The sequence below is a fragment of the Bombus bifarius genome, unplaced genomic scaffold, assembly GCF_011952205.1.
Source record: "Bombus bifarius isolate JDL3187 unplaced genomic scaffold, Bbif_JDL3187 scf7180000007987, whole genome shotgun sequence".
NCBI lineage: Eukaryota > Metazoa > Arthropoda > Insecta > Hymenoptera > Apidae > Bombus > Bombus bifarius.
Genome location: NW_022884369.1, coordinates 2148612 through 2173441, shown reverse-complemented (window position 1 = coordinate 2173441; position 24830 = coordinate 2148612). Strand labels below are relative to the sequence as shown.

The 24830-nt window shown below is 40.0% G+C and overlaps 2 protein-coding genes across 2 annotated transcripts in view; one reads left to right on the top strand and one right to left on the bottom strand.

Moving 5' to 3' along the window:
- LOC117205193 (pseudouridine-metabolizing bifunctional protein C1861.05) overlaps window positions 1-24830 on the top strand; it is a 34185-nt gene that overhangs the window by 1054 nt on the left and 8301 nt on the right. The window contains exons 3-5 of the mRNA XM_033443357.1: window positions 32-371; window positions 465-592; window positions 682-741. Of these exons, the coding sequence (XP_033299248.1) occupies window positions 32-371; window positions 465-592; window positions 682-741 (528 nt within the window). The remainder of the gene's footprint in view (window positions 1-31; window positions 372-464; window positions 593-681; window positions 742-24830) is intronic.
- On the bottom strand, window positions 1094-23114 carry LOC117205200. Its single transcript, XM_033443374.1, has 5 exons — window positions 22335-23114; window positions 15827-16855; window positions 11060-11501; window positions 6298-6661; window positions 1094-3966 (listed from the first exon to the last, which is right to left on the bottom strand). Exons 2-4 carry the CDS (start codon window positions 16511-16513, stop codon window positions 6375-6377), a joined length of 1416 nt encoding a protein of 471 aa, XP_033299265.1. The 5' UTR covers window positions 16514-16855; window positions 22335-23114; the 3' UTR covers window positions 1094-3966; window positions 6298-6374.

Sequence of the window (24830 nt, the reverse complement as noted above, 5' to 3'; positions counted from 1 at the left end):
AATAGAGATTTGTAATTGTCTCCATTTGTAGGAAACACAAGGAGTTCCAGTTATAAAAATTGGTGAAACAAACTATTTTCCTGCATTTTACTGCACTGAATCATTACAAAAGACAAAAGTGCCACATAGAGTATCAAATTCAGAAGAAGCAACAAAGATTCTTAAAGCACAAAGGGAATTAGGTCTTCAAACAGGATTATTGTTTGCTGTCCCTATTCCTACAGAATATGCATTAGATTCAAAAGAAATGGAATTGGCTATATGTAATGCTTTAGAAAATGCAAAAAGTAAAAATGTAAGTGGAAAGAATGTCACACCATTTTTGCTAGAAGAATTAAATAAGGTTACACATGGTCAATCTCTTCGAGCTAGTAAGTATAAATAAGTCCATTGATATAAAAATTAAGAAAACATAAGCAAGATCAATATTTGTCACTTAATTTTTGTCTTTTTAAAATCAACAGATATGGCACTCATAGAAAACAATGCAAGTGTTGCAGCAGAAATTGCAGTGAATTTGGCTAAAAAGAGTTTTCAGAGCTCTTTCAACGATAGTGCTTCCAAGTGCATTCTGACATCAGAAAGAAATCCAGTAAATAAAACAAAAATATTCGTTTACCTTAAAAAATATATAAGATATTAGTCATTTTATTTTCATCGGATAATTTGTTTATGTCATAGATTGTAATTGGTGGAGCTATAATGGATACGACGTTGCAAGTGAAGGAATCCGAGATAAAAGTAAGTCAAGTCTTAAGTCAGAATTATACTAAATAACCAATTTTCCTTGTATTCATATTTCAGAGAAGTTATAGAACGTTTAACAGTATTTACATACAGTTACGACCACATAGGTTTTATGTACATTTAAGAATATGTATTGAATAATATGAACTCATAGTGTAGTATAGGGAAGAGTGATCTGATAGAATAATATAATATAAAAATCATAAAGTATGATTAAAGCCAGAGGTAGAAAACTATGTCCATGCAATATATTGAAATTAAGATATAAGATAGAACATTTTAAAAAGGAATAGTCATTTGAATTAAATTCTTCTAAGTTGTTCTTAATGTCTTTTTGAAAAAAGTATTTATGAGGATTTCTTAAAAAAAATTCGAGATAAACTTTTTCCGTTATGCATAATAATATGCATGATTATGAAAGTATAACGAACGTATTTTATATTCTAGTTACACTTTTATCCATACTTGGCTACGGTAGTCCTATTAGGTTTACCGTGTACGAAATAACGTACATACCATATCTAACCATTTACAGATACAGTAAATTAGGTTTCTTAAGCAGGCACTATTCAAAGCTCCCTCTCTTTCATTCGTCTCGATATACATGTTACATTTAAATATCAATCAGTTACAAATTACTACACATGTTGAATTTTTTTAAAGCCTTTTTCATTATGGGATCGTTATTCATTATTATCTGAATATATGTTTGACTAAAACATAGAGATACGAGTCTTTCGTTCGTTTAACAAATACACGATCTGATGATTGAACGAATCAAAGGAACGAATCAAAACGTGAAAACCAGTACATCAATTTCTCGTTTAGTCAAAAGTTTCAAAGCTTATTCTAATTAAAGGTAGCGTGTAGGTTTTCATTTCTGGGCGGCTTGCAGTAACATAGTTGCCTTTCTAAATGATCGGTTTAAAAATCAATTAACGCTATCTGTCGTATGTTTTACATATAGTATATCCTTATATACATTTAGTGGCAGAGGCTGTATGTCTGCGAGGTGTAAGCTTTCATATTATTATTGTAGCTTAATACATTCAACGATAACTCGATGGCCTGATTAAGAAAGAACCTTCGATTATCTGGAATGCAATTTTTCTCTTTTCGCGTTTTTTTTCGTTTTTTCTTTAATGATACCAAATCATATATGATAGAACTAAAAGGAACAAAATATGTATTCAAAAATGTACATCATTAGCAATGCGCATTAATAAACATGTCATGTAATAAATAGTTTCTTTGGTAGTAATCTATGCGTCATAACGTACGATGCTAAGAATACCCTGTTGTCCAGACTGATACGATTACGAGAAAGACAAAAGATCAAATCTGAAGTCTAACGATGAACTGTACAGTTTGTATCTTGATTCTTGATAGCCTCGTGACTTTCATTCATGTTGTTCCAAACAAGAGTAAAGAAAACTGATGTTTCTCAACATATACATGATTGAACTGTATGCAATTGATTCTGGCTTTTTCTTAAACAGACGATCGACTCTTAATATTTGACTACATCGCTATATACAATCTACTAAATACGTATATCCATTACTTTGCATTCGTAAACGTATATAATCCCTAAGATTCGATTAATCCTAGCTAGGAAGCCAATTACTTTGAGTATCGTATTATATTTATACGACTTACTGCACAAATCAATACAGACTACTCGCGCTGCATGTATCGTTTTATATAAAAAGAACTAGGAATTTATAGTCGTTACTCTTATGCGGTGACTTTGTGTGTATGTCTCTCTGTGTGTATATAATATGTGTTTTTTCCCAATGCAATTTTTCGGTCTTTTTTATTTTTTTTTTCTTATATCTTCACTAAGTAATAGTAGCTCGTCGAGAAAACAGATTTCCTATTTTTTTCTCTTTTTTTTCTATATAATCGTATTTTCGCAGAGGGAGAATCAGTTTGGCAGTAGTATCCCACAATATTCTGCCGTAACTATCGCATCCATGTAATCCTTGACGTTTAACTCATCGAAACAATTCGTTAGTAGAATTTCACCATAAAAGGGATAAGAAAAATCGAAAAAAAACAAGTAAAAATAAACGTTCGCGTGACGATAAGCGATTAACCTTTGATATATATATCTCGCCGGTATAGTGTGGTACTAAAAAACTTTTGATAGCGAGCAATGCACTGTACTCTCGTCGTGTATAAATGCAACCGAGTGCGTTGATACAACTTAATACAACTTTCGCCGGTTTTGGGTCAGAAACGCGATGAAGAGAAAATCCATCGTTCGCTAATTAAACATGTGATGACGATGTAATAAACGATGTTAATTAAAAGAAGGACCAAACTGCTGGAGAGTATTATCCTTATAAATAGCGAACGATAGTTACATTTTACACTGTGACATACTACTAGCATGATTCACGCGATAAAAATCAGTATACAACGGCTCCGTGTCTGAAACGCTCTTTGGTTTGTTTCGATTCGAAGAGAGATAGTTTCATATAGGAAAATTTACTGCTAAAAATAAATCTACAAAAGTAATTGATTATTTTTCTTCTCTTTTTTTTTGGTTTCTTTTTTATTCACCGACCGTGCGAGGACGGAAAGACATGTAAGGAATACGCGTAGAAAGAGAATCGAAAGGACGTCGAAAGGCATACACAAGCTTTTATGTTCCCTTTTGTGCAGCTTCGACGTACTTCTTCTTTTTTTTCGCTTTTTTCTCATTTTCGTAATGTTTTGCTTCCATCCTTTCTCTTTTTTCTTCCGTCTCCTCTTGTTCCATCTTCCTTGTAATTCGTTCGTGTCGACTCTCGCTTCATGTGGCCGTCTTGTGTCGTCACGCAAACGGAAATTTACTCTGTTCGTCAGCACTACGAGTCGCATCGCAGTATACGACGTCACGAGGAAAATGTATCTTTAAAATTTCCTGTAATTACTAAACGATTGAACCGATCTGTCGTGCCACGAGATTTTCAAAAGAACGAAACGAAGGAACTAGTCAAATTATACTCTAGTCTAGTCTAGCCTTGGTCGAAACGGTTCCATTTTTTAAAAATAAACTTCTATCATCGACTATAAGGATTTAGAGTGTGTTCTATTTGATACAGGACGATTCAACGATACACTTTCCTGGCGACACGTAGAACCTTGAACGTTATTCGCTTATTGTGGGCTGGTGTGCTCGTGAAGTCAGTAGAATCTTTAGAAACCTTAGCTCCGGTCTGCTGACCTATCCTTTAAAAAATGAACATACGCTTAGTATTGTATATGGCTTGATTTAGGCATTTCGTTTGTGTTTATTAATCCCGTCGCGGTATCGGTTTACTTCGTTTTAAATTTCGAATTAAATGCTCTCTTTATATACTTTTTATTCTTTTTATACAATCATCTAATATTCTGGCATTGCTGTCTTGCTTAATTTTACCATGCTCGAATCCTGAGACGCGAGATCTGTTTATCTGCGGGATATAAATGTTCGGTCGCATTAGAGTATTTCGTTTAACGTTAACAGAATAAACTTGTCTGTTTTAAAAAATTTTGGTATGGGTCATTTACCGTTTCTATCTAGCGAGTTTCTATCAATTAACCCCCTGACTTCTAAAAATATACTGGAAACTCGAGTCCAATCGAGATTACGAAAATGTCTGACTTTAATTCGATCAAGGAGTTCGCGAAACGGATGTTGAATGGGAGACTTCATCAATTTGACGAAAATAGAGATTCGTTAATAGAATCAAAATTAACGATACGTTAGTTTCGATGCAATCGAATTCCCCCTGTAATTAGAATTTCCTCTTATAGGATGAATTAAAATCGATTATCGACCAATTATTTTCTTTCCGGTCTTCCTAATTCAGGCGATTGTCAATTAAGAGTGGAAATTTCCGGATAATATCGATCTGTTACGAATGCTCGATTCAAGCGAGTAGAAAGATGTAAAGATAAAAGAGAAAGGTATCTGCATACGGTGTACCTTCTTAATTGCGACCCAAATGGCTCGCAATCCTTTTAACTGTGTATAATTCTGTCGTTACGTTATTTTCTATCTGATAAGATCAACGATGCGCTACAATCTCTTACAGTATACGAAAATAGGTTCTCTCGTAGAAAAACATCAGTACTCTCTATCCAGCCTGAAAGGAAACTGGCAAACTGCTGATGTCAGGAACTCACGATCACGATTCTTTCGCCCCTTATCTACTGCAGGTTTATTGTATGACGATTTATAGGTCGATTTTACAATTGCAATTTGCCTAGTAGATAGAAGAGGAAAGATCCTAGCGAAAGTTAGTAGAAAAATATTAAGGAATGTCAATCCTCGACTAGTCAGCGACTCAAAGGTTCAGTCTGATCTCTTTCGTCTAGTTTCGTTATTTTATCGATTTGAAAATGAATCGAAGCTCGTGTTCACGCGGGCATTCGTCACTCTACGAAATGAGCGAGAACATCTAAAATGGGACCTGAAACGCATATGCGTATGATACACGCGTATACACAGCGATTTACGCATTTAATAGCGAAGAAATTAGGGCAGGGTGGCAACATCGTCTCTCTAAAGCCAATATCGTGCATGTGCGGTTAAAGTATAGCAAGCTTAGAGTATAATCATCGTGGTTAAATTTATTATACTGTATTTATCGTTTTAATTTATCTAAATTACACAGCACAGAAGAACAAAAATGAAGAGATATTCGGTTTACGTCTTTATTGAAGACTTGAAAGTTTACGCGTTCATAATTTTGTCATAACAGCGACAATATCATTTTTGTTCCTTGATGTTCGACAATTTCCCGATAACGAGAGAAGATGGAAAATTGGATCGAATAAAATCGATTTATGCCGACTCGATCGAGAAAAAACTACCCGTTTTATACCGCCGTTAGTATATCAAGAAACGAATAGCGGAACGTTGATCGGACACTGCGTGATTTGAGAGACAAAAAGGAAATGAAGGATCGAACAGGGATTTCCCTTCGGATTCAACGGAAACGCTGAAGACGGGTTAACGTGAAAATCAATACTCCCAACATAATATCTTTCGATACGTCTCTATAATCTGCTGTGCCTATGACATTTGTGCATTGTCTTTTCAAGTGAAAGATCGGCTCTTCTTTTTATCAGAAAGAACTCTCTATCGTTGCAACTATGTTCTATATGCAACTATCATCGTAACTCTTCTGGCTAAGAGAACTCCTTCCTATTTTCTATGAAAAGAATTTAACCACCTAACAGCACATTCCTGTAACATATATGGGCATAAATTATTTTTAATTTAACCATTGATCTGTATAGATCGTGCACGATCTTGTATCAAAATATCTTACAAAATATGTATTTTACATCCATGTACCTATATCTATAAAAATATTTAATATCGTTAATAGATCGAGCGAAACTTTATCCGTTAAGTGGTTAAACGAATACGAGAATCCGAGGGTTTATTCATATTTTATCATCTCTCTCTTTTTATATTTTTTGAAATAGAAAAAGATCATCCTGTCATGCTGTGTTATTGACAGGATAATTCACGCATATGGAGAGTCAGGCATATACGAATTAGCTTACTTATACACGGTGATCTCGGCGGACCGATTGCTCCTGTAGAGTAGACGGTTCGACGTGTTTCGCCACCACTTCCATAGTCAGGTGCGCCTGCTTTGACCACCGGCTGTTATACCCGTGCCCGGGCTGCCGCCATTCGACAGCCACAATCTCCTGTTGAACTCTCGCATCTCATAGTTGTTGTTGCCGTTACTTTTCTCCCGATTGCCGCAATTATGGTTCGCCGAGGTGGGCGTCGTTTCCTCGAGAATCAGCGCGCAATGACTGTTCGTGTCGCTGTCTGCGCCACCGTCCTGCAGATTGTTCGCCAATAAGGGATGCTTTCCGGTATTGCACTCGTCCGTTTGGATCAGCAACGATGCATTTCCTAAAATTCATTTTCTTATCATTTTTGGATAAAATAAATTTCTTGTATTAGGATGTTTTCTTCTATTTTTAATAATTTTAAATTATAATTTTTAAGGATATTTTCTTTGCTCCGGGTATCAATAGGTGCCAACTAGAGCGATTTTTATCAATGTAAGGATACAATACTTTCATGGAAAAGTTTGCATTTTGTTTCCTTCGTAAGCACTTTTCTTATCTTTAATATCAAGACATTATTATTCATACTGGTTTTTCAGCGAATTGGCGTCATAGTGATTACATAATATTTCCGAGTTATAATCATTCTGCATAATTATTTAACTATTTGCATAAACTTCATATTATTCTCCGTGTCTTACATTCAAATTAGTCGCTAAACAGCAGGATGTTTTCTCGCTCGACTACTCTAGCTCGTTAACTATTCCGAATACCGATTGCGCTGCAATTGTCAATAGAGCGTGTTCCACGCGACAACTATGTATACAGTCGTAGCAAAAAGATTGCGAGAACCTTCAACCTTTACATTCTATTACTAGTAACGTCCGTACTGGTCTTAATGTTGTGGTAGTTATTGATGTACATCGCGTGCAATCAGTCTTTTATTACAGTGTCCCTCACTGGCAGTTAGCTAGATCGAGTTTATATGTTTACGATGCGTCGATCGCACGCATTCGTACAGATAATGCTACTAGATCGCTGCCTCGATAATGGCACTCGGGTTTTTCAGGACTTCTACAACCTTTGCGATTAATACAATTGCAGATAAGAAGGGAGGTAGTTGAAGAATCAGCCGCTGATATATTCTCGATCGGTCGAGAAGGATTCAAATTCGATGTTAAGGGGAGATACCGTATTCCGAACTACGTACTGGCCTTTTCCCTTCTTTTTTCTATGACGGAAGGGAAATAAGATAGGTATTTTCATGGCCGTTTAGGGTGACGCAAATGTCACCCTATTCCCTTTGATTTCCATGCAAATACATTGGCCGAATGTTTCACACGAATAGAAGTAGGATATCCCTTTGTGTCTAGCCTCTATGAACTGAACATCGAAAGAAAACGGTTTCAGTTAGACTCTCATTTGAAGATTTCGCACGCTGATGCATCGCTCCGAGATCAATTCTCTTATTTTTGGCTGCTCTTTAAAAATTAATCGAATACCAATTACGGAGCAGGCGTATAAAATTATTTTTAGCGGCACGTGTTTCGTGGATGCAGCACGCGTTACTGATTCTGCCCATCCGTTTCAAGGGTCTGGAAAAATTCCCACAGGGTATTACAGAGATTATTTAGCGGAAAGTGAAACGAAGGAGTTTCATTTATCAAGAAACTCGCGACAATAATTACTCGTTCAATTTGGAAGCGATATCGAGAATTTAATTCCTCTACTGAGACCGATAAACGATGGAAGAAACGTTTCTCTTTTCCATCCTCGAGGAAATCATTGTCAAGATCCCTTTTTATTCCGTATAAAGAATGTTTCTCTCAGAGAAAGGGCAGACGAATGATCAATTCTGGAAAGGAGGACAGCTGACAAGATCTGAAAGAAACATTCTTCATCCTGTCTTTTCAACAACCATCAACGATCGGGAGACCTCGAAGACACTGCCGGAGGCTTCCGATTACGAAACCGAGACTTGGTCGAAGCTTTCGCGATGTACGATATCGATATAGTAGCATCCGTAGAAAAATTCATGCCTGGTATGAAATCGATATTACAATCATCATCTTTATAATTTAAACGAGTCATATAGATCGTCTAGGACGATAAAAAATGTGACGACAATGGCGGACTTTTGAACGGAATCCATGCGGTGATCAGCGATACGAACGGTTCTTCTTATCTTTCGACGATATGACCTTTGATTGAAACTACACCACGAGTCTAGCTTACAAGTTAAAATCCGCTCTATCGTTCGTGTAATTACAAGACAGTACGAACAGGGTGCTAAATACTTATTATACTGGAGCACGCAATGTCCTAGTTCTTCTACTCTGATCCCGGACAATGCAGAGCTCAACATAATACGTGCAGGGTGTATTAGTTAAATGACTAGCCTCGACCAAGATCGCTAGCTTCAACGTAGAATTATGCATTTGCCTGTGAAACGACCCGACGTGTTCCCACTTTCGTTCTATGACCGGTTTAATGCGCACGGTTCTTTCATGTCGTTAACCCTTTTGTCGTTTCATGCCAATTATTTTTTGGAAGAACTTTTTCACCCCTCGCCTCATCTAAATGCTTAACGAGTTGGGTATTACTCAGTTACCTCGAATTTGCTCGAAATTTCCGGCTGGTAATAATTAGACGAACGAACATTTCTCTACTGCGCGCTGTTGAGTGTTTGGATACTTTGGTTGATTTTTAAAGACAATACGGGAATGTGATCAAAGTGAACAGATTGATGGCAGACTAATAACTAGAAACAGTACATATTTAGTAGTATCTTTTTATGAAATTATCAGACTATATATTTATATATCTATTAAAGAAGCTTGGTAGTTGTATATTATAATAAAATTCACGATTCAATGATTTTTACGTGCTCTATAGCTTGGAAACTAATCGATTTAGATAAACAGCCTTCTTAAACGACAATTCTAATTTTGTCGTTGCATATTAGCTTTTAAAAACCAATCTCACCGCGCTGTAATACTTTCGTTAATCTAAAATTGTATTCTATCAAAGATAAACATGTGACTGAATATTTCTCACCGGTATTGTATCTAGATTATAAATCTTCGGAGGATCCATTACTATACCATGATCGAAACTCGCCTGTTTCAATCGCGACGATAATAGACTCTCTTCGTGGATCCCGTGCAACCAGTAAACATATTTGCTCATCGTAGGAATCGCATGTCGAAAGAACAATCGACGCAATCTAGATTTTCCAATGAGCTCGTGCACGCTCTGCGCTACTTTTATCTTCCGCGAATCTCGTTAACGGTCTACGGTTCTGGTCAGCTTCGCGGTATTGTTCGTTTCCTCGCCAACAACTATCGGAGTTTTCGTTTCACTTCATTCAACAGCTTCGTTTTTAGTTTCGGTTCGCAGAAGATACGAGAGAGATAATAAGCGGCAGATCGAACGTTTGTGAAAAGATTCTGAGAAGCACTTTGTCCTCGTCGTCGTTCCCGTTACAGATGCTCCATTATACGCGACGTAGCATTTATAACGCGTTAATCTTTCGTTAATTTCATGCTCATCCAATTACCTCTTGTTAGGTTTTCTCGCTGTTAATCCGATCTTTTCGGCACGTCCCTGCGTCGTTTAAACCGTGTAACTGCTATTGGCTGCGAAGCCAGCCAACTGCGAGATGTCGGTGTAAGAAACAAAAGGGAAAGAAAAGAGAAGCAAGAATTATGAACGACCTTAATGAATGTTAAAAACGATCTACACGGTCGACGAATGTTGAAACGTTTGTTCCGTCGAAGACACTGGAAATTGCGGTAATGGCTAAGTCCTAAAAAAATTTCCATGAATGGAAAAACGTGTCTGGACGAAAGTTAAGGAATTTCCCGAGAGAACTCCGGCAGACATCTGACGAATAATCGTTCCCACGTTTACTTGGATTGTGCTTTCTTGCCCGTCTTTTATTTACTTAGCAGAATAAAGACTGTAGTTCACTTAAGCTAGATGGTATATCATCAGATCTTACACGATTCTTCAGATTTATGACTTATAGTTTCGATTTTAATCCGTGGTTTCATTACTGAAAAGATTAAAAATTTAGTGTGTAGAAATTCTCTAAAATATAGTAGACAGATTTTTCACAAATTAAATCGCAGAAACTCATAATAAAGGTAAAAGAATTTAGATATCTTTACTAAATGCCGCGTGGACTACAGCGAAGTAAAAGTCGAGGTCGAAGATAACCATCCCCTAAAGACGTCAAATGTGCGTTCCAGTGGTCGGCGCCATACGGCTATTTATACTACCGCCTCTTATCTAACACCCTACGTCGAACCTACACACAAACACTCCACCCCTATCATAATTTTTTAATGGTTGCTGCCTTCTGAGCTCCCAAATCATTGAGAGATTTAAAACCCTCTGGTTCCTTTGTTACACAATGGTCAAAATTAATGTTTCACCGTCATTGTACCTAATTTCATTCAACCCTCCTTTCAACCTTCTCCCCTCTTTAACGCCAGAGCTACCATCGACTGTATTATAAAATTTGTACTAAAAAATACTTTATACTTTACAAAACGTTACTTGACCTGAAATATTCTTTCAAGTCTCTACATTCTCGTTGATCAAGTCATTCGATATCGAGTCCCCAATCGGAATTTAAATAACTTGGCTAATCTGATCGAGACTATACCGAAAAAAAGCATGTTTTATATATTCGTAAAATTGATATGTTATACCAGCAATATTTCATCAAATTTACCGGAAGGAGTGACAGCATTGGGCAGAGTCGTGCGTCGAACGATGCTTCCGTTGTTAGTGGCTTCCGGTATCACTTGCGAGAACGGTGGTTGCGTTAGGGTAGTCGCCGGCGGCGGTGGTTCTCGGAGCAACCGTATCTTTTGTATCATTTCCCTTATCTCGTAACGCAGTATCCCTAGGAAACATAATTTCGCGAACGCTATCACGCAGAAGCCCAATACGAACAGCAAGTCCGCGGTTTTTCGTAACCATCTCATCAACGATTCCTCGCAACCTCTCGCGTACGGTTGTTGACAAGTGTCACTGACGTTGCCAGTGGGTACGCAACAGGTCTGTGGCCATCTACCACCGAAGTCTCTAGGACCGGTCACTCCGCAGCAGGAGAACTCCTTCTGCAAACGGTCCCATTGCTCGCTAAATCGTAGATCCTTGCCGTACTCCATCTGCGATGAAAAAGAAAAGATAGAGTTCACGTCAATCTGAAACGTAGCTGTTAGAAATTTCTTGGTAGACGAATAGATCGTGGTAGAATTGAACGTTCAGGATAATTGCTGTAAGAGTAAAATTATAAGAATAGGGATTCTGTAAAAGCACAATTATACAATTGGAGAATCTGTGATAGTAAAATTGCAAAATTAAAGATATATGAAAGGCATACATTTTTTAGATGTTTGTGGGCGTCGAGAATCTACAAAGAGTGGTCATTTTCTACGATCGGAGAACAGTCGATGGCCTGCTATATATAGTACATGAACGACGGTCATAGAACTAGGAAGTTTTCGGCTTCGTTCGAAACATCATCGATTCGACGGGGCTAAATTTACGCATCGTTCGTCGAAAGGCGACTGGCTGCAGATATTTTTAAATCGATATTTTTAACGCTTCGATATCGAACCAATATTTACATGTTAAAAGATAGACTCAGTTAGTATGGAGTTCGATGGAACGTTTAAATATCACTATGAAATTTTTATTGAATTCGTTTGGAAGATTGAAATTGATCGGAGGTTCGTGATACCACGCATGATCTTTTAATGTAAGAAGCATAAAGAACGTGACACGATACTCAGAGTTATGAGAACTTTTAATAGATAGAAGTATACGATTGGTTGGAAAATGATCCAAAGGGCGCAATAGAATTAAATGTAAAAGATAATGGAGAAAATTCGATGGTAAATTTTTGCATGGAAGAGAATTTTTAAATGACGAGAAGTATAAGGAATGTCCCATGTATCCAGGTCGATTATCCAAGGGTACGCACATTTTCCGTCGATTATGCGATCGACCTAGATAAGAACGGGGCTAAGAATAATGACTGCAGATACGGGCAGAGAAACGAGGTGAAACGGGCGAAAAGTTGGAATTGTTAGTAATCCCCGTGACACTGATTTTTCATCGTGACGAGTAACGAGGCGCCAGTAAACTAGTTCACTGTTTCTTAATTAGCACGGCTAGCTAGTTCATCACCGAATGTTTCCAAGATCCATATCGTATTCGATGTGAAACGAGGCAGAGAAAATATTTTTTTTTTCTAAAACTTTTAGTCCTCTTTTCATGGAAAGGGTATCTAAAAAAAAATATTGAAAATTTGTTTTTTCACATTAGTATCGAGAGAATAATTTGTACTATCTAAATATTTAAATCAATACCTCAGGATAAATGGACAGACAGAACTTCCCCGTGAAGTTTCAACAGACACGAGTACTACTGCAGCGATATATCAACGATCTCGCGTTGATAAAAATTTCAGACTGTTTAGGCTCTACGAAGTTATTTAAAGTTTCAGGCTTGTTCTCGCTCGATAGTCGGAAACGGTGTCGCCACGATTAAAACTTTCAATCGTTGATTAAGAATTCGCTGGAAATAAACGAGTCGTGTGATTCGCGGAAAGTAAAAGTCTGAGGAAGGGATCGATTAATTTCAAGATTTCTCTTTTCTCAGTCATTATTAGTTCGAAACTCGTCGGAGGTGTTAATTTAATCTTCGTTCGTCCTCGATGTATACATATATATATAGAATAGAACAATTCCATTCTTTTCAGAATAAAAGGACCGAATTAATTAATCTTAAAGTTCAGAATCGGTCGTTGCTTCGACCCTTTTTTTTTATCTATGTACCCACATGGTTTAATGTCAAGCGTCAAGAGAGGCAGAAATTCCGTAGTTCCACGGCGTAAAGTTTGCTAGGAAATACGTGAATGCATGTATGCTAGTTTATAAATAGTTAGCAGGCTGTATGTTAGCTATGGTATGAATAATGTTCGTATCATGCCACAAACCGTACCTTACCTCGTGGCCGGTCAGCCAACCACGAATGTTCGAATTATAATAACGCTACGCGCTGGATGTGCAAAACATTACAATGACGCGTGAAAAACTTTGTAGTAAAAAAACAAAGGGAATGTTCTGGTGGATATATTTAGTGAGTAACAAAAATCCACATGCATCCTTCACATTTGAACTATTACGGTAAGAGCGTTAACTCCAGGTGATTTAATTCCTTCTGAAAATACTAAAATTAATATACCGATACCGATAACATACAATCTCATCGTGTATTAATACGGCACCATAAAAGATTCAACAAAAAAGTGCATTTTTACTTTCTTCCCATAAATCAAATTTATGGATGTATGTAGATATTTATGATCGACTGTGAATTTAAATCAACTTAACGTTTGCTCGAGCCTACTATAGTACGACCACAATTCACCAGTGTCTAACGGCTAACGTTATATCCTATTCCTCTTACTGCAAAGATTAGATCGATTTTTTGGTCACCGGTCGACCCTGTATATTTTTTATGTTTATTGATTAAAAAGTACCGGGAATAGCGTATCGAATGAGAGACGCGCGGCACGTTTCAAATAGAAGCGGAGATCGAATGAAATATCGTACGTAACAAAAATGATGATTCAATTGAGTTGCCTCTAGGAACTCCCCTAGACTAGAAGGGGATGAGAAAGTATTCTAATATCGGTTCGATTCTCGCCAAGTCAGACACCACCTTATTTATGATTCACTGACAATTTTTCTGCCAAACAGTGAAAAAGTGTTTGGACTTGGTCCCGGTTCCGACACCGGAAACCTGTTCTTTCCACGCGGTCGATACTTCATTGAATGTTATGTAGAAGTGATAAGGGATGCCACGCCTCCGCTATTCTTCGCCGCTTTCTCCAGCTCCTCCGGAAACCGATTCCTCTCCTCCTTTTTTGCGCAGCTTATGCTCCGCCTTAATGCAACTGCACTTCGTATCCCGGACGAAAATTATCGTCCTTCGTCCGGCTCTATTCGAAAGACTTTATAGTCGGAGAGCAATCGACGGAGGAGGCGCGAAACCTCTAACTTTCCGAGCGGAAGTTTGATCGAGCACAGAGACGTTTTAAATTATTCCAAGGGGCAACTACGAATGCTAAGACACGCGACGTATCGTGAGCTTCGATAATTTTTTTGTGACCTTCTCGATAATCTTTTATATCTCTAACGTTTCTCTTTGATACTCTCCTTCTGTTTTATTCCTTTTTTTCTTCTTCTTCTTTTTTTTCTTCTCGTTCTGTCGGAATAGAAAGAAAATGGAGTGGTTGGCTCGACTCGACTCGAATAGATTTATTTCCTCGTAAGAAATCCATCCCAGGACTCTTGATCGCGATATTACCGATTCTCTTATTGCGAAAACGAGCCACTTATTCCTCGCTTAACGACAATCTTCCCCCCTCAACATGCGTATAATGGTATTCTCGTTCATCGAACATAAAATTTCACGATTTAGTCGTCGTACGTTTCTCTATCGAGATTCTCGAGCTCTTTCTTTAACACAGTCAGAAGTTAGAGCCTTGTGCGGTGTTTGGAAAGGAGGGCGTGTATCTACTCAATATCATCGTTTATCGCGTCCCTAAATTTCGAACAATTCTAGGTAACGGAACATACATTCCCGGGATAATAAAGCGATGCGTATCACGATTCAATGTGTATTTTCATGCCTGGCATATTACGACCGAAGAAATGGCCGGATAAAATTCGTTCGAGGTGTGCTCACGATCGATCCGTGGGACGATTTCGTCTAATAGAAAAGAGGAGAGAGTCCTCGTTGTCGGAGCTTGGAATCTGATTTGCAGCCTCATCCCGTACCACAGACATAAAGTTTCCGCGATGGAAAGACCTTCTAACTCTTGACGTCTAACTTTTTCCACTAACCACTAGGCTACCTTGAGACGCCTAAGGTGAAGTTCGCTTGTGTAAGGCTCGACAGGCAAAGTCGTATCGAATCAAAGTTCGTTCGTAACTACTAGCTGTATCGAAAATTGTCAAGATCATAATACGTGAGATTAAAGGCGAGCGAAAGTAAGGAAAGGGAAAGTCGAATGATCGAACTGCTGGGCCATAATTAGAGACCAGGACTCAGGACTCTGCCAATTGAGTTTTCTAAACTAAGATATTAGTACGTTGATTTATCACTTTGCCTTTTAATATTTCGATTCAAAAGTAGATCATATTTGTAAGAAAGTTTAATTGCTAATAAAGAAAATCATAAGACAAGAGATTAGATCGGTACAGAATGATACGAACCGATTAATGATTCCTAAAAAAAAAAAAAAAAAAGGGAACTTCACTCACAACTATAAAAAATTCTTCTATCATCTCTGATGCTTTTTCCAGGTATCGAGCTTGATCATCCCGCTTACGTATCGTTCTGTAAAAATCCTATCGATCAAAAAAGTCCGAAAAACAAGCGAACGAAAATCGAATGGAATAGAAAAAAAGATACTCACCTGTAATCGTTGTTTGAGAGTGGGCCTGAGCTCGACGCGCATCCTCTCAAACCGGAAGACCCAGGCGACCCCGATGACGGCGTCACCGAATAGAAGCGCCAGTAGCAGCACCCAGTAGGCGTTCAAAAGTCTCGCGCTCAATCTCCTCGCCGCTATACAACCCAACAATTGTACCAGGCCCAATTGCGTGGCTAATGCTAAGTAAGCGTAAAGGGCTGTCGGGTCGAATGCACGGGGTACCCCTGGCACCATGTACCGGCGTGGATCGCCGGTGAATAAGAGTGTTCGTGAGACCGCGGCGGCGAAGCCGAGCGCGCTACCGAGCAGCACCAAGTTACAGGTGTAGATCCAGAGCCGGTAATATCGCATCGCGACGTCCTGGCCACAATCGGCGCGTCTTTGGGACGTCACCGACGCCGCCGCCTCGTCGGCGACGTACGAACGACTACTGTCTCTTCTGTTACCTCCTTTAAATACTTCGTTGTTATTATTGTTGTTGTTATTGTTGTTGTTATTGTTGTTGTTGTTAGTTGTCGTCGTCGTAGTGGTGTCCGTGGAGTGTCGATGCTCCTGGCTGTCGTCGAGCAGGAATAAGAAAGGCGGCTTCGCGCTGCAGTCCTTGTTCGCTATCTTTTGGCTGTGCGTCGACTGCAGGGTGACTGAACGTTGCAGCAGCATCACCGTCATACTATCGTGCCTCCCTGGTACGCGTGTCCTCGTCGTTAAGGATTATACCGTCCGGGTAGAGAATGGAAGTGGGAGCGTGTGTGTTTATTGAGACCTGGAGAGCCTCCTCCGTAGACGTGGACGAGAAATGTGCAGTGAGAAACGGCTGGTGTCACGCGAGCCACATTATACGTTCCGACAGTAGTCGTCTGTTTCTTGCGGCTTCTCGGCCAACCGGTCTATACCTGTACCTTGTTCCTTCCTTTCTGCTTCTTGCACTTCCTGCGTCCGCTTCTTTCTTCGTCTTCTTTCTCTTTTTCTTCCGATGATTCTCTTCCACGATTACAACGTTGTTGACAATCCCTATATCGGGAGAAATGAAAAAAACTCATGGTGACAATAGTGACGATGGTAATGGCGAAAGACTGATCGCTGTAAGAATAACCTTTCAATGATTTATGGCGTGTACACACGCCTCGGACATGCTTGCACAACTCGATAGTTTACAGCGAGCAGCCTGTGTTTACTGGGTTAGGAGTTTGTCGTCTCTGTTAGTAGATTGATTAGAACCCGTTTAATTACGGATTACAATATCCCGAGTGGCTGTTTGGCCAATTATCTGACTAATACGTTCTATCGTTACCGTCTGATTGGGGCAGTGGATTATTACCTGCATCGTATCATTTTTTAAACTGCGCGAACTCTATTTCAGTTCGCCTAGGAAATTTCGATATGTTCGAAGTCTTTCTATTCATTACTATATTAATTATTAATCATCTTTATTATTCTATTTTTATTATGCAACACATGTTAGTAAACAGATATGTAAAGTAGCGACGTTGCGATATTCAACGCTCTTAATGATCCGTAGTAAATTGTACAGTATCAAAAATCACGTCCTCTCTTTATAGATGGAATTAAAACGCATTATCGGAGTTTCCTTGAGAAGACGTGCAAGCGAAAACAGGCGAGGTACCTCTCTGTAGCCAAAATTGATGGCGCTCGTTAGCAGGGTACCATTCTAGGTAAACGATTGAAACAGAAACCGATCGAACGGCGGCAAAACGGTTCCAGCCTTCCGCTTCGGTGTGGCAAACAATACGCGTCACAGATTCGTGTCAACGATGTAAAGCAATAAAGTTCCTGATAGGGCACAATTTATCTTGCCGGAATATCGGACACCGAGACGGCATGGTTCCGTTGGCTTTTTCTATTTCTCTGTCACGAGTGAACGTCGAAAATTGATAAAAATATCAACTCTACGGCGACCGAAATGCGCATCAATAAAGTCGAAGCAAAGGACAGGCAATAAACTTCACCGATATAAAGCTGGCGTGGATATTAGAGGCACGAAATGAAGGAATTAATCCTAAGATTGTCGAGACATCTGGCTAGCGGAATTAGGCTACCAGGCTGCACGCATTTTGCGGAATACGCAAGTAGTCGCTCTGAACGTTCAAAGAAATGAAAAATTACGAAGATATTGAACGTGGTTGGAATTTTCTGGCATTCATGAAAGAAGAAATCATTGCACCTTCGTCGTAACAAAGTAAACATTACAACGAGATCGAAGAAAAAACGAAAGATATTAATTCGAAAGGAAGAGATTCGGCTTAATTTCGTAACAAATTTCTGAAAAAATATCAAATTGTGGCGATTCTATCGAAGTTGCTCGTGTCTTTCGAACAGAAGTATTTCGAAAGGGGTTCTCGCTCGATTTCGCAATTAACACGCACAGCCGCGTATTATCTGATGCACAGAGAGCGTTACACAGATACAGCAGGTAGTAATTATTAGCCTTCATCGTGATAGATCGCGTTGAAGCAACATCGTACGCTGTGAAACGTCACGAACAGGTCACTAGCGTGTGGCTCGCTAAATTGTATTTCTTTCTGACAGTTCTAGCGTGCAATAGGCAATTCTATTATCGATTTCTCTTAGCCGACCAGCCGTGGTACGCTGTGTTCCCTCGCTGGACAAGAAAAAGACGAGAAACTGTGAAATGAACGATACGGAAACAAAGCAGAAAGAGTTCAAGCAAATACGCTAATACGAAAAACATCAGCGATAAAAATCCCAAACGAAATGTGTTTTTCGCATACACCAGGCGCCACTAGAATCTAGACTCCCATTGGAATTATATATCGAAGTCTGTCTCTATGCAGGAAAGAGAAAATAGAAATTTGCATTCAAGGTGGTACCAGATAGAACTAAAATCAATTCACTTTATTTACCATGCGTACAATATAGTTTTAGATAAAATCACGAGGACTTCTGTCCAAATTATCAAACCTTTTATCACCCACGCAAATTTTTCTTCGATCTGAATCACTAGAATCTAAACGAAGGAAAGTAGAAACAAAAAATTACATTCGAAAGAGCACCATATAGGATCAATCATTCGATTTACCGTATATTATGCGAGGATATTTCTAAACAAAATTATGAGAATCTCGATTCAAAATGCCAATCTTTTATCATAGATTCTTCTTCAATATTAGATAACTCATAACAATGATACAAATAATAACGATATTTGATAGACTTCCATTAGAATTATATATTGTACACGGCCTTCGAAGAAAAGAAATTACACCCAAGATAATACCATATTAATTCATCTTATATTACACGAGAAAGAATATTTTTTGAAAAAAAATCATGAAGATGATATCCAACCAGAATACGTACCAATTTTTTATCGCCCATACAGGCTCTTCTTCAATGTCTGATAACTAGACCCACTATACACTAAAGAAATATAATGCAGAAGTGGGAATTTTTCAAACCCACAAGAGAGATGCTACTGTCAGACATATCGAAGACGTAGCTACCAGGCATCGGTTATTTTTAACAGAAGTCATATCAGCAGTAGCATGGAGGTTCGCGTTTCTTATTAGACGACTTACGTCAAGCGAGTTCGCTTTCATCTGGTTCAAATTAGAGGAAACGAGGGTCGCTCACGCAAGAAGAGGGAGGAAAGGTACGTCGAAGCGAGAGGGTCGTGTCTTTATGAAGCGAGCAGCGCGCAAAATAGACGAGAAATTCGACCGTGGGACGAAATGTCGCGGCTCAATCATCATCGTGAAACGAATTCGTATTAGCAGGATGTTTATATGTATAACATCGGCGATAACATATTCAAGGATGACATTTAAAACCGACAGAATCCAGATAAATGTTCCAAGTATATTTACGATGTTGCTGGATAATCAACCCTTGGTTGGCCTCTAAAGTTTATAGCTTCTTTCCGACGGCGTTCTTCTCAAGTATTCATCGTTCCCTCGTTTCACGACTCACAAGCTCGGTAAATGTGGTAAATACGCGCAAGGTGTCTATTCCGTTAATAAGAACTTTACTTTGAACCATGTTTATTCTGCGAAGACGAATGCAAGTCGGACAAGTCAGTGAATGAAAACCAAACGTGAGGGTTGATTCTCGCGAATGTATGTTCATTCTCGCGTACATTGTACGTGGTGCAAGTGTTAATCGGTTTTAATGGCTTTGTTCCCATAAGAGACATCGAGTAAAGCTGGTTAATGTATTGCTCGAAGATAAAATGGCAAATCTGAGTTTACAAACTTCCACACGGCTGCTAAAAGAGAAATATGCTTGGAGTATATAGCGTAAGGCGCTTCACACCTTACTTCGACTTGTTTAGCTCCTTATTTAGACCTCCTGCCTCTCGCTTGCCTTGCAGATTTTCTACAAGATATCCCAACGCTTCGATGATTTACATTCAAAATGTTGAATCATTAAGATGTTCAAATGATTCAAGAGCCGTGTGCAAGATTTTAATTTATCCAAGTTCTATGAGTTTTCATTATGGTTGGTAAAGTTGTCACTTTGAACAAACACTGACAAGGTATGTAAGCTGAAAATGGTTGAACCTATTTAAAGCGTTTTCAAAGCAGAGCTTGCCAATGACCGAAGATCGTGTTGTTCAGCTAAGGTTCGCAGCGATTGCCGGATACCATACTATTACGAAGTCGAAGATTAAAGGGATGTGCGGAAAAGGGAAACAAGACAGAATGTCAGAATTGTTGAATTAACGGGTTCGAATTCCTGGCACAACTCGGCGAGGTAGTCACGTAGCCACGTATGGTTGGGAATCACTGCACCAGAGTTCTCTCGAGCTCGTGTCGGAATATATGTAGCTACATGTACGGATAAACACATAGAGAGAAGTAGAGGCGATACATGCTTCCGTGCTTCAGAATGCATACATGTCCAGGTGTACGTACATGTATGTACTTACGTGTGGGTAGCTAAGTGCACGTTGTGCGCGGATCTAAGAAAAGAAAGAGGGTAAACAGAGATGAGGGGACTGGGACGAGACAAGAGAAATCTCGTCGTCAATAAATTCGCTAAGATTTCACGACGGCGAAGGGTAGAAGAAGGTAGAAGGATGTAAGAAGGGAAAAGAGGGGCCACGTCGCAAAGAGCGTCGTGTTGACTATCCGTGCTCTCGAAAACACGTTCTTTCGTGCATCGATGTTATACATAAGGGGTGAAGCAGAGAGTGGTGCATTGTAATGAAACACGGAAGAAAGTTAAGGGCCCATCGATCGTTTAAGCCCTCCACGCGCTTGCTCGAATACACGAGCCAGTTAGAAGAAAAGTCAACCACGAGGAGAAATGAGCAAACTTTTATTATTAATTCTTCTTCGATACAAAAATCACCGAATAAATATCAAATATCGGCAAATGCAACGACTGTTATCAAAGAACAATGTCAAAGGTTTGAAAGGATAAGATTCCCAGTCAATGTCCTGGGTCAATGTTCAGCCTGTATACGTTTAAATTTATGCGAGTATCGGTGAAAAAAGCGACAACAATCGATCCCCACAGGGTGATCTCCTTTTTTTCGTCTCCAGTGTCGTGTTAAGAGAAAAAGAGGTAGAAATCCTCTCTAGGCACGGGATAAAGGGTAAAGGGGGACACCTGACCTTGTCCAGTGAATTAAACGACATCGTGGATGCCTCTACCGAGAATAGGTGTCGGTGTCTTTTTTAATTAAAATTCCTTCGTTACACAACGAATGTTGTGGAAGCGGGGGAGGAAAAAAGAGAAAGGGGAGAATAAAGAATGAGGGAGGGAGAGAGGGTGGCCAGGAAGAGGAGCGGATCTGTGTGAAAAAGCTTTTAATTAGCTATCGGCGCGAATGTTTGTTACCGTTTGAAGGAGAGCTCAGCTATACCAAGGAGGGAAAACCGTGAAACAGTGAGTCGAGAGGGGAAACTCGAGTGGCTCGAGGACGAGGGGAAGAGGAGGGGATTGACGTTATGCAATCCTCCTCCCGACCTTCCCGAAGAAATTTATCATCGCTTTCCTACGAGACGCTCTTCTTCTCCTTGTTGCCGTTCAACGACAAAACACGGATTTATTCGACGCCAATTTCGCTATCACGGCCCCGCCTCGATCGTTTCAACCTTTTCTCCGTACACTCGCACCCTCTCCGCGACTTAGTTCGCTCCTAGTTATATCTTAATAAACGAATATTTTTGTAAAGGACCTGCACCTTGTTGTTCCATCATTATATACATTCATACTATCTTTATTATACGTCTATATACTATCACGGATTTGAAACACCATAAACTACGGATGCACTAAACTTGAAGACTCTCGACCGGGACGCAGGGCAGATATTTCAACGATGTTATTATTGCCTTTCCGCCCCGCATACACGTGACTCCACACTGATGCCAAAAAACTGAGAAAAGCTAACAAACAACGAGAGCGAACCGGGGTAAAACGGCGAAAGACAAAGAAGAGAGAGAGAGAGACAAACAGACAGAGGGGGACCTTTCGAGAAATCAAACGGATGGTCGTTACTGACCTTTAAACGCTCGTTATTAGGTTGTCACGGTACACCATCAATCGTCAATCGAACACGCACATCGTCATAAGGATCACAAGTATCACGAGCGAGATCAGACAGTTTGGGCGAGCGTTGGTTCGGCGAGACGGGCACGAACGTGCTGGTCACGTCACGTCTATAAGCATCGCCGCAACCGCGAGCCTCGTCGAGACTGTTGTCCTCGTCGTTCATGCCAGAAGCGCTGGCTTCCGCCGTTTGCCTCTGCTTCTGCTGCTGCTGCTGCTGCTGCTGCTGCTGCTACCGCTACTATTCACCACCATGATCTCACACGATTCGTCGTCCGCTTCGTCATTTTCTCTGTTCACCACCTATTGACGTTCCTAACACTGCTACCAGCGTTACCTTTGATCTCGTACTGACTGCCGACTGATCAACTATTGGGCCAACAGTCGTTTCGTATACCGAAACAAACGAACACTTGAATCTAACATGTATTATATGAGTTTCTTAACGAATCACTACTTGGTTTTACGTTTCTCGCACTGTACGTCCCTACACTGTAAAAACGATAGAAGATTAGATCTAGCGGCACACAACGACACCACGTAAGTTCGTGCAGGCAGTTTCTCGCGGGAGGAAGACGGCTACTGTCACGGGGTCTCGCCACTATCGTGGAAGAGACGGTGGTAACGCGGCTGGCATCGGGAAGAGTTCCTCGCGCACGGGGGGTGGCTGTCAACAGCGCCCGAGGTAGGCAACCGGACTGACTCCGCGCTGCACGGTGTCGGCGACAGACAGCGCGACCACCGACGAGACAGAGATCGACGATCGGTTCGGCTGCATACGAGGGGGATGAAACGAGAGAGAAACTCCGCGAGAGGCGGCGGTGGCGGCCACCGAGGTGGATCGTGTGCGAGAGAAAGGCTGGCGCTGGAGGGGAGAAAGCACCTCGTTGGGGGTGGACGAGGATTGGTAGGAATGGATTGTAAGAGGGGGAAATGTGGCTTTGAGAGAGACAGCGGTGGTGGAAAATCTGTGGTGGCACGTGTTCTGAGGGGTGAAGGGTATTTGGACAAGAAAGAGACAGAATAGCGATGGAAGGGAGGAAGTGCGAGGATAGAGAAGTGGGCGGTAGGAAAGACGGCGAGGATGAGGGAGGCAGGAGATTGGAAATCTGTGGGAATAGACGGGACGAGAAGGTTAATGTTGTAAGTAGATTCGCCAGAGACTGGTCGGAAAGTAGGAAGAGTACGAACGTGAGAGAAATGAAACGAGTGGAGAAACTTTGATGAAAGGAGGACGGAAAAGTGGGAAATGGGAAGGAATTGAACAAAGGCTACGAGTCGTAGGTACAAGAAAGAGAAGAATAATTGGAATATCTCTAAAGATACGGAGAATGCGATACAAGGGTAAAAGCAATAGAGGGAGAGGACAAGTTGTTTGAAAAGAGAGAAGACGATTTGTAGAATTTAAAAGTAAAATGGAGGGGATAAAAGCTTCGGATAGGATAGAATAGAGAAAGAAGAGGAACGAGGGGAAAATGTTGTCGGAAGGAGGGGAGAAAGCTCGTAGAGAAAGCGAGCGGTATTGTACGTGGGAGAGAGTTTGGAAAGAGAAAGTTATACGAGATGGAAGAACGACAACGAAAAAAGTACAGCGAAAAGGAGATAAAAAAATTCACGAGAGGAAAGAGGAGGCTGCCCGTGAAAAGCTACGAGAGCTGGCAAGGATAATTTTATGAAGAGTGGAGCGAGAAAGGTAAATCGTACGATAAGAGGAAAAATAAGAGGAAAGTACGCCGATGCGGAGGGTGCGCGAACAAGATAAGCGAAGCGAACGGAGATGATTAAGAGAGCCAGCTGAAATTGTAAATGAGAGAACGTTAGAAAAGGAAAAAGAGACGCGTGATGCAAACGGGTACACAGGTAATAATCAGAAGAGTAAAAAAAATTACTCCATGAAAAAGAAAGAGGAAATTGAGAAAATAAAATACAAATGAAATAAAATAATGTAAAAGAGGAGACCTCTGTTTTATGCAGAGGTTGCTGCATCAATCCCGAGTAGCAGCTTTCTGCTCGATGACATTGCAAGTACCTCCGGACAGAATGCTCGCCTCGTAATTGAATCGTTGTGACGAGGAAGGAAACGTACGCGTACAGGTGCGAGCTAGTGATCTCCTTGAAAAATTTCCCGCTTTTCTTGCTTTCTTTATTTATTCTTGGCATTGAACTGGGGAAAATTAATCCATCGAACATGATGTCCTCGAGACGACACGTGTTATGGATTTAGTCACGATCGACAACGACTTTATAAAGCCTAATCATACTGTAAAATAACCAAAAGTTATATTACAGCATATTAAAAGAATAATACACGAAACAAGATGTTTGTTATTATTCCAGTTATGCATTCTTGAAGATAATTCATTTACAACTCAGTTGCGTACCCATTTTCAATCATTCTTTTCTACCGTTTCTGTTTTTTCCGTAATTAAATACTATTTTTTATACGTAT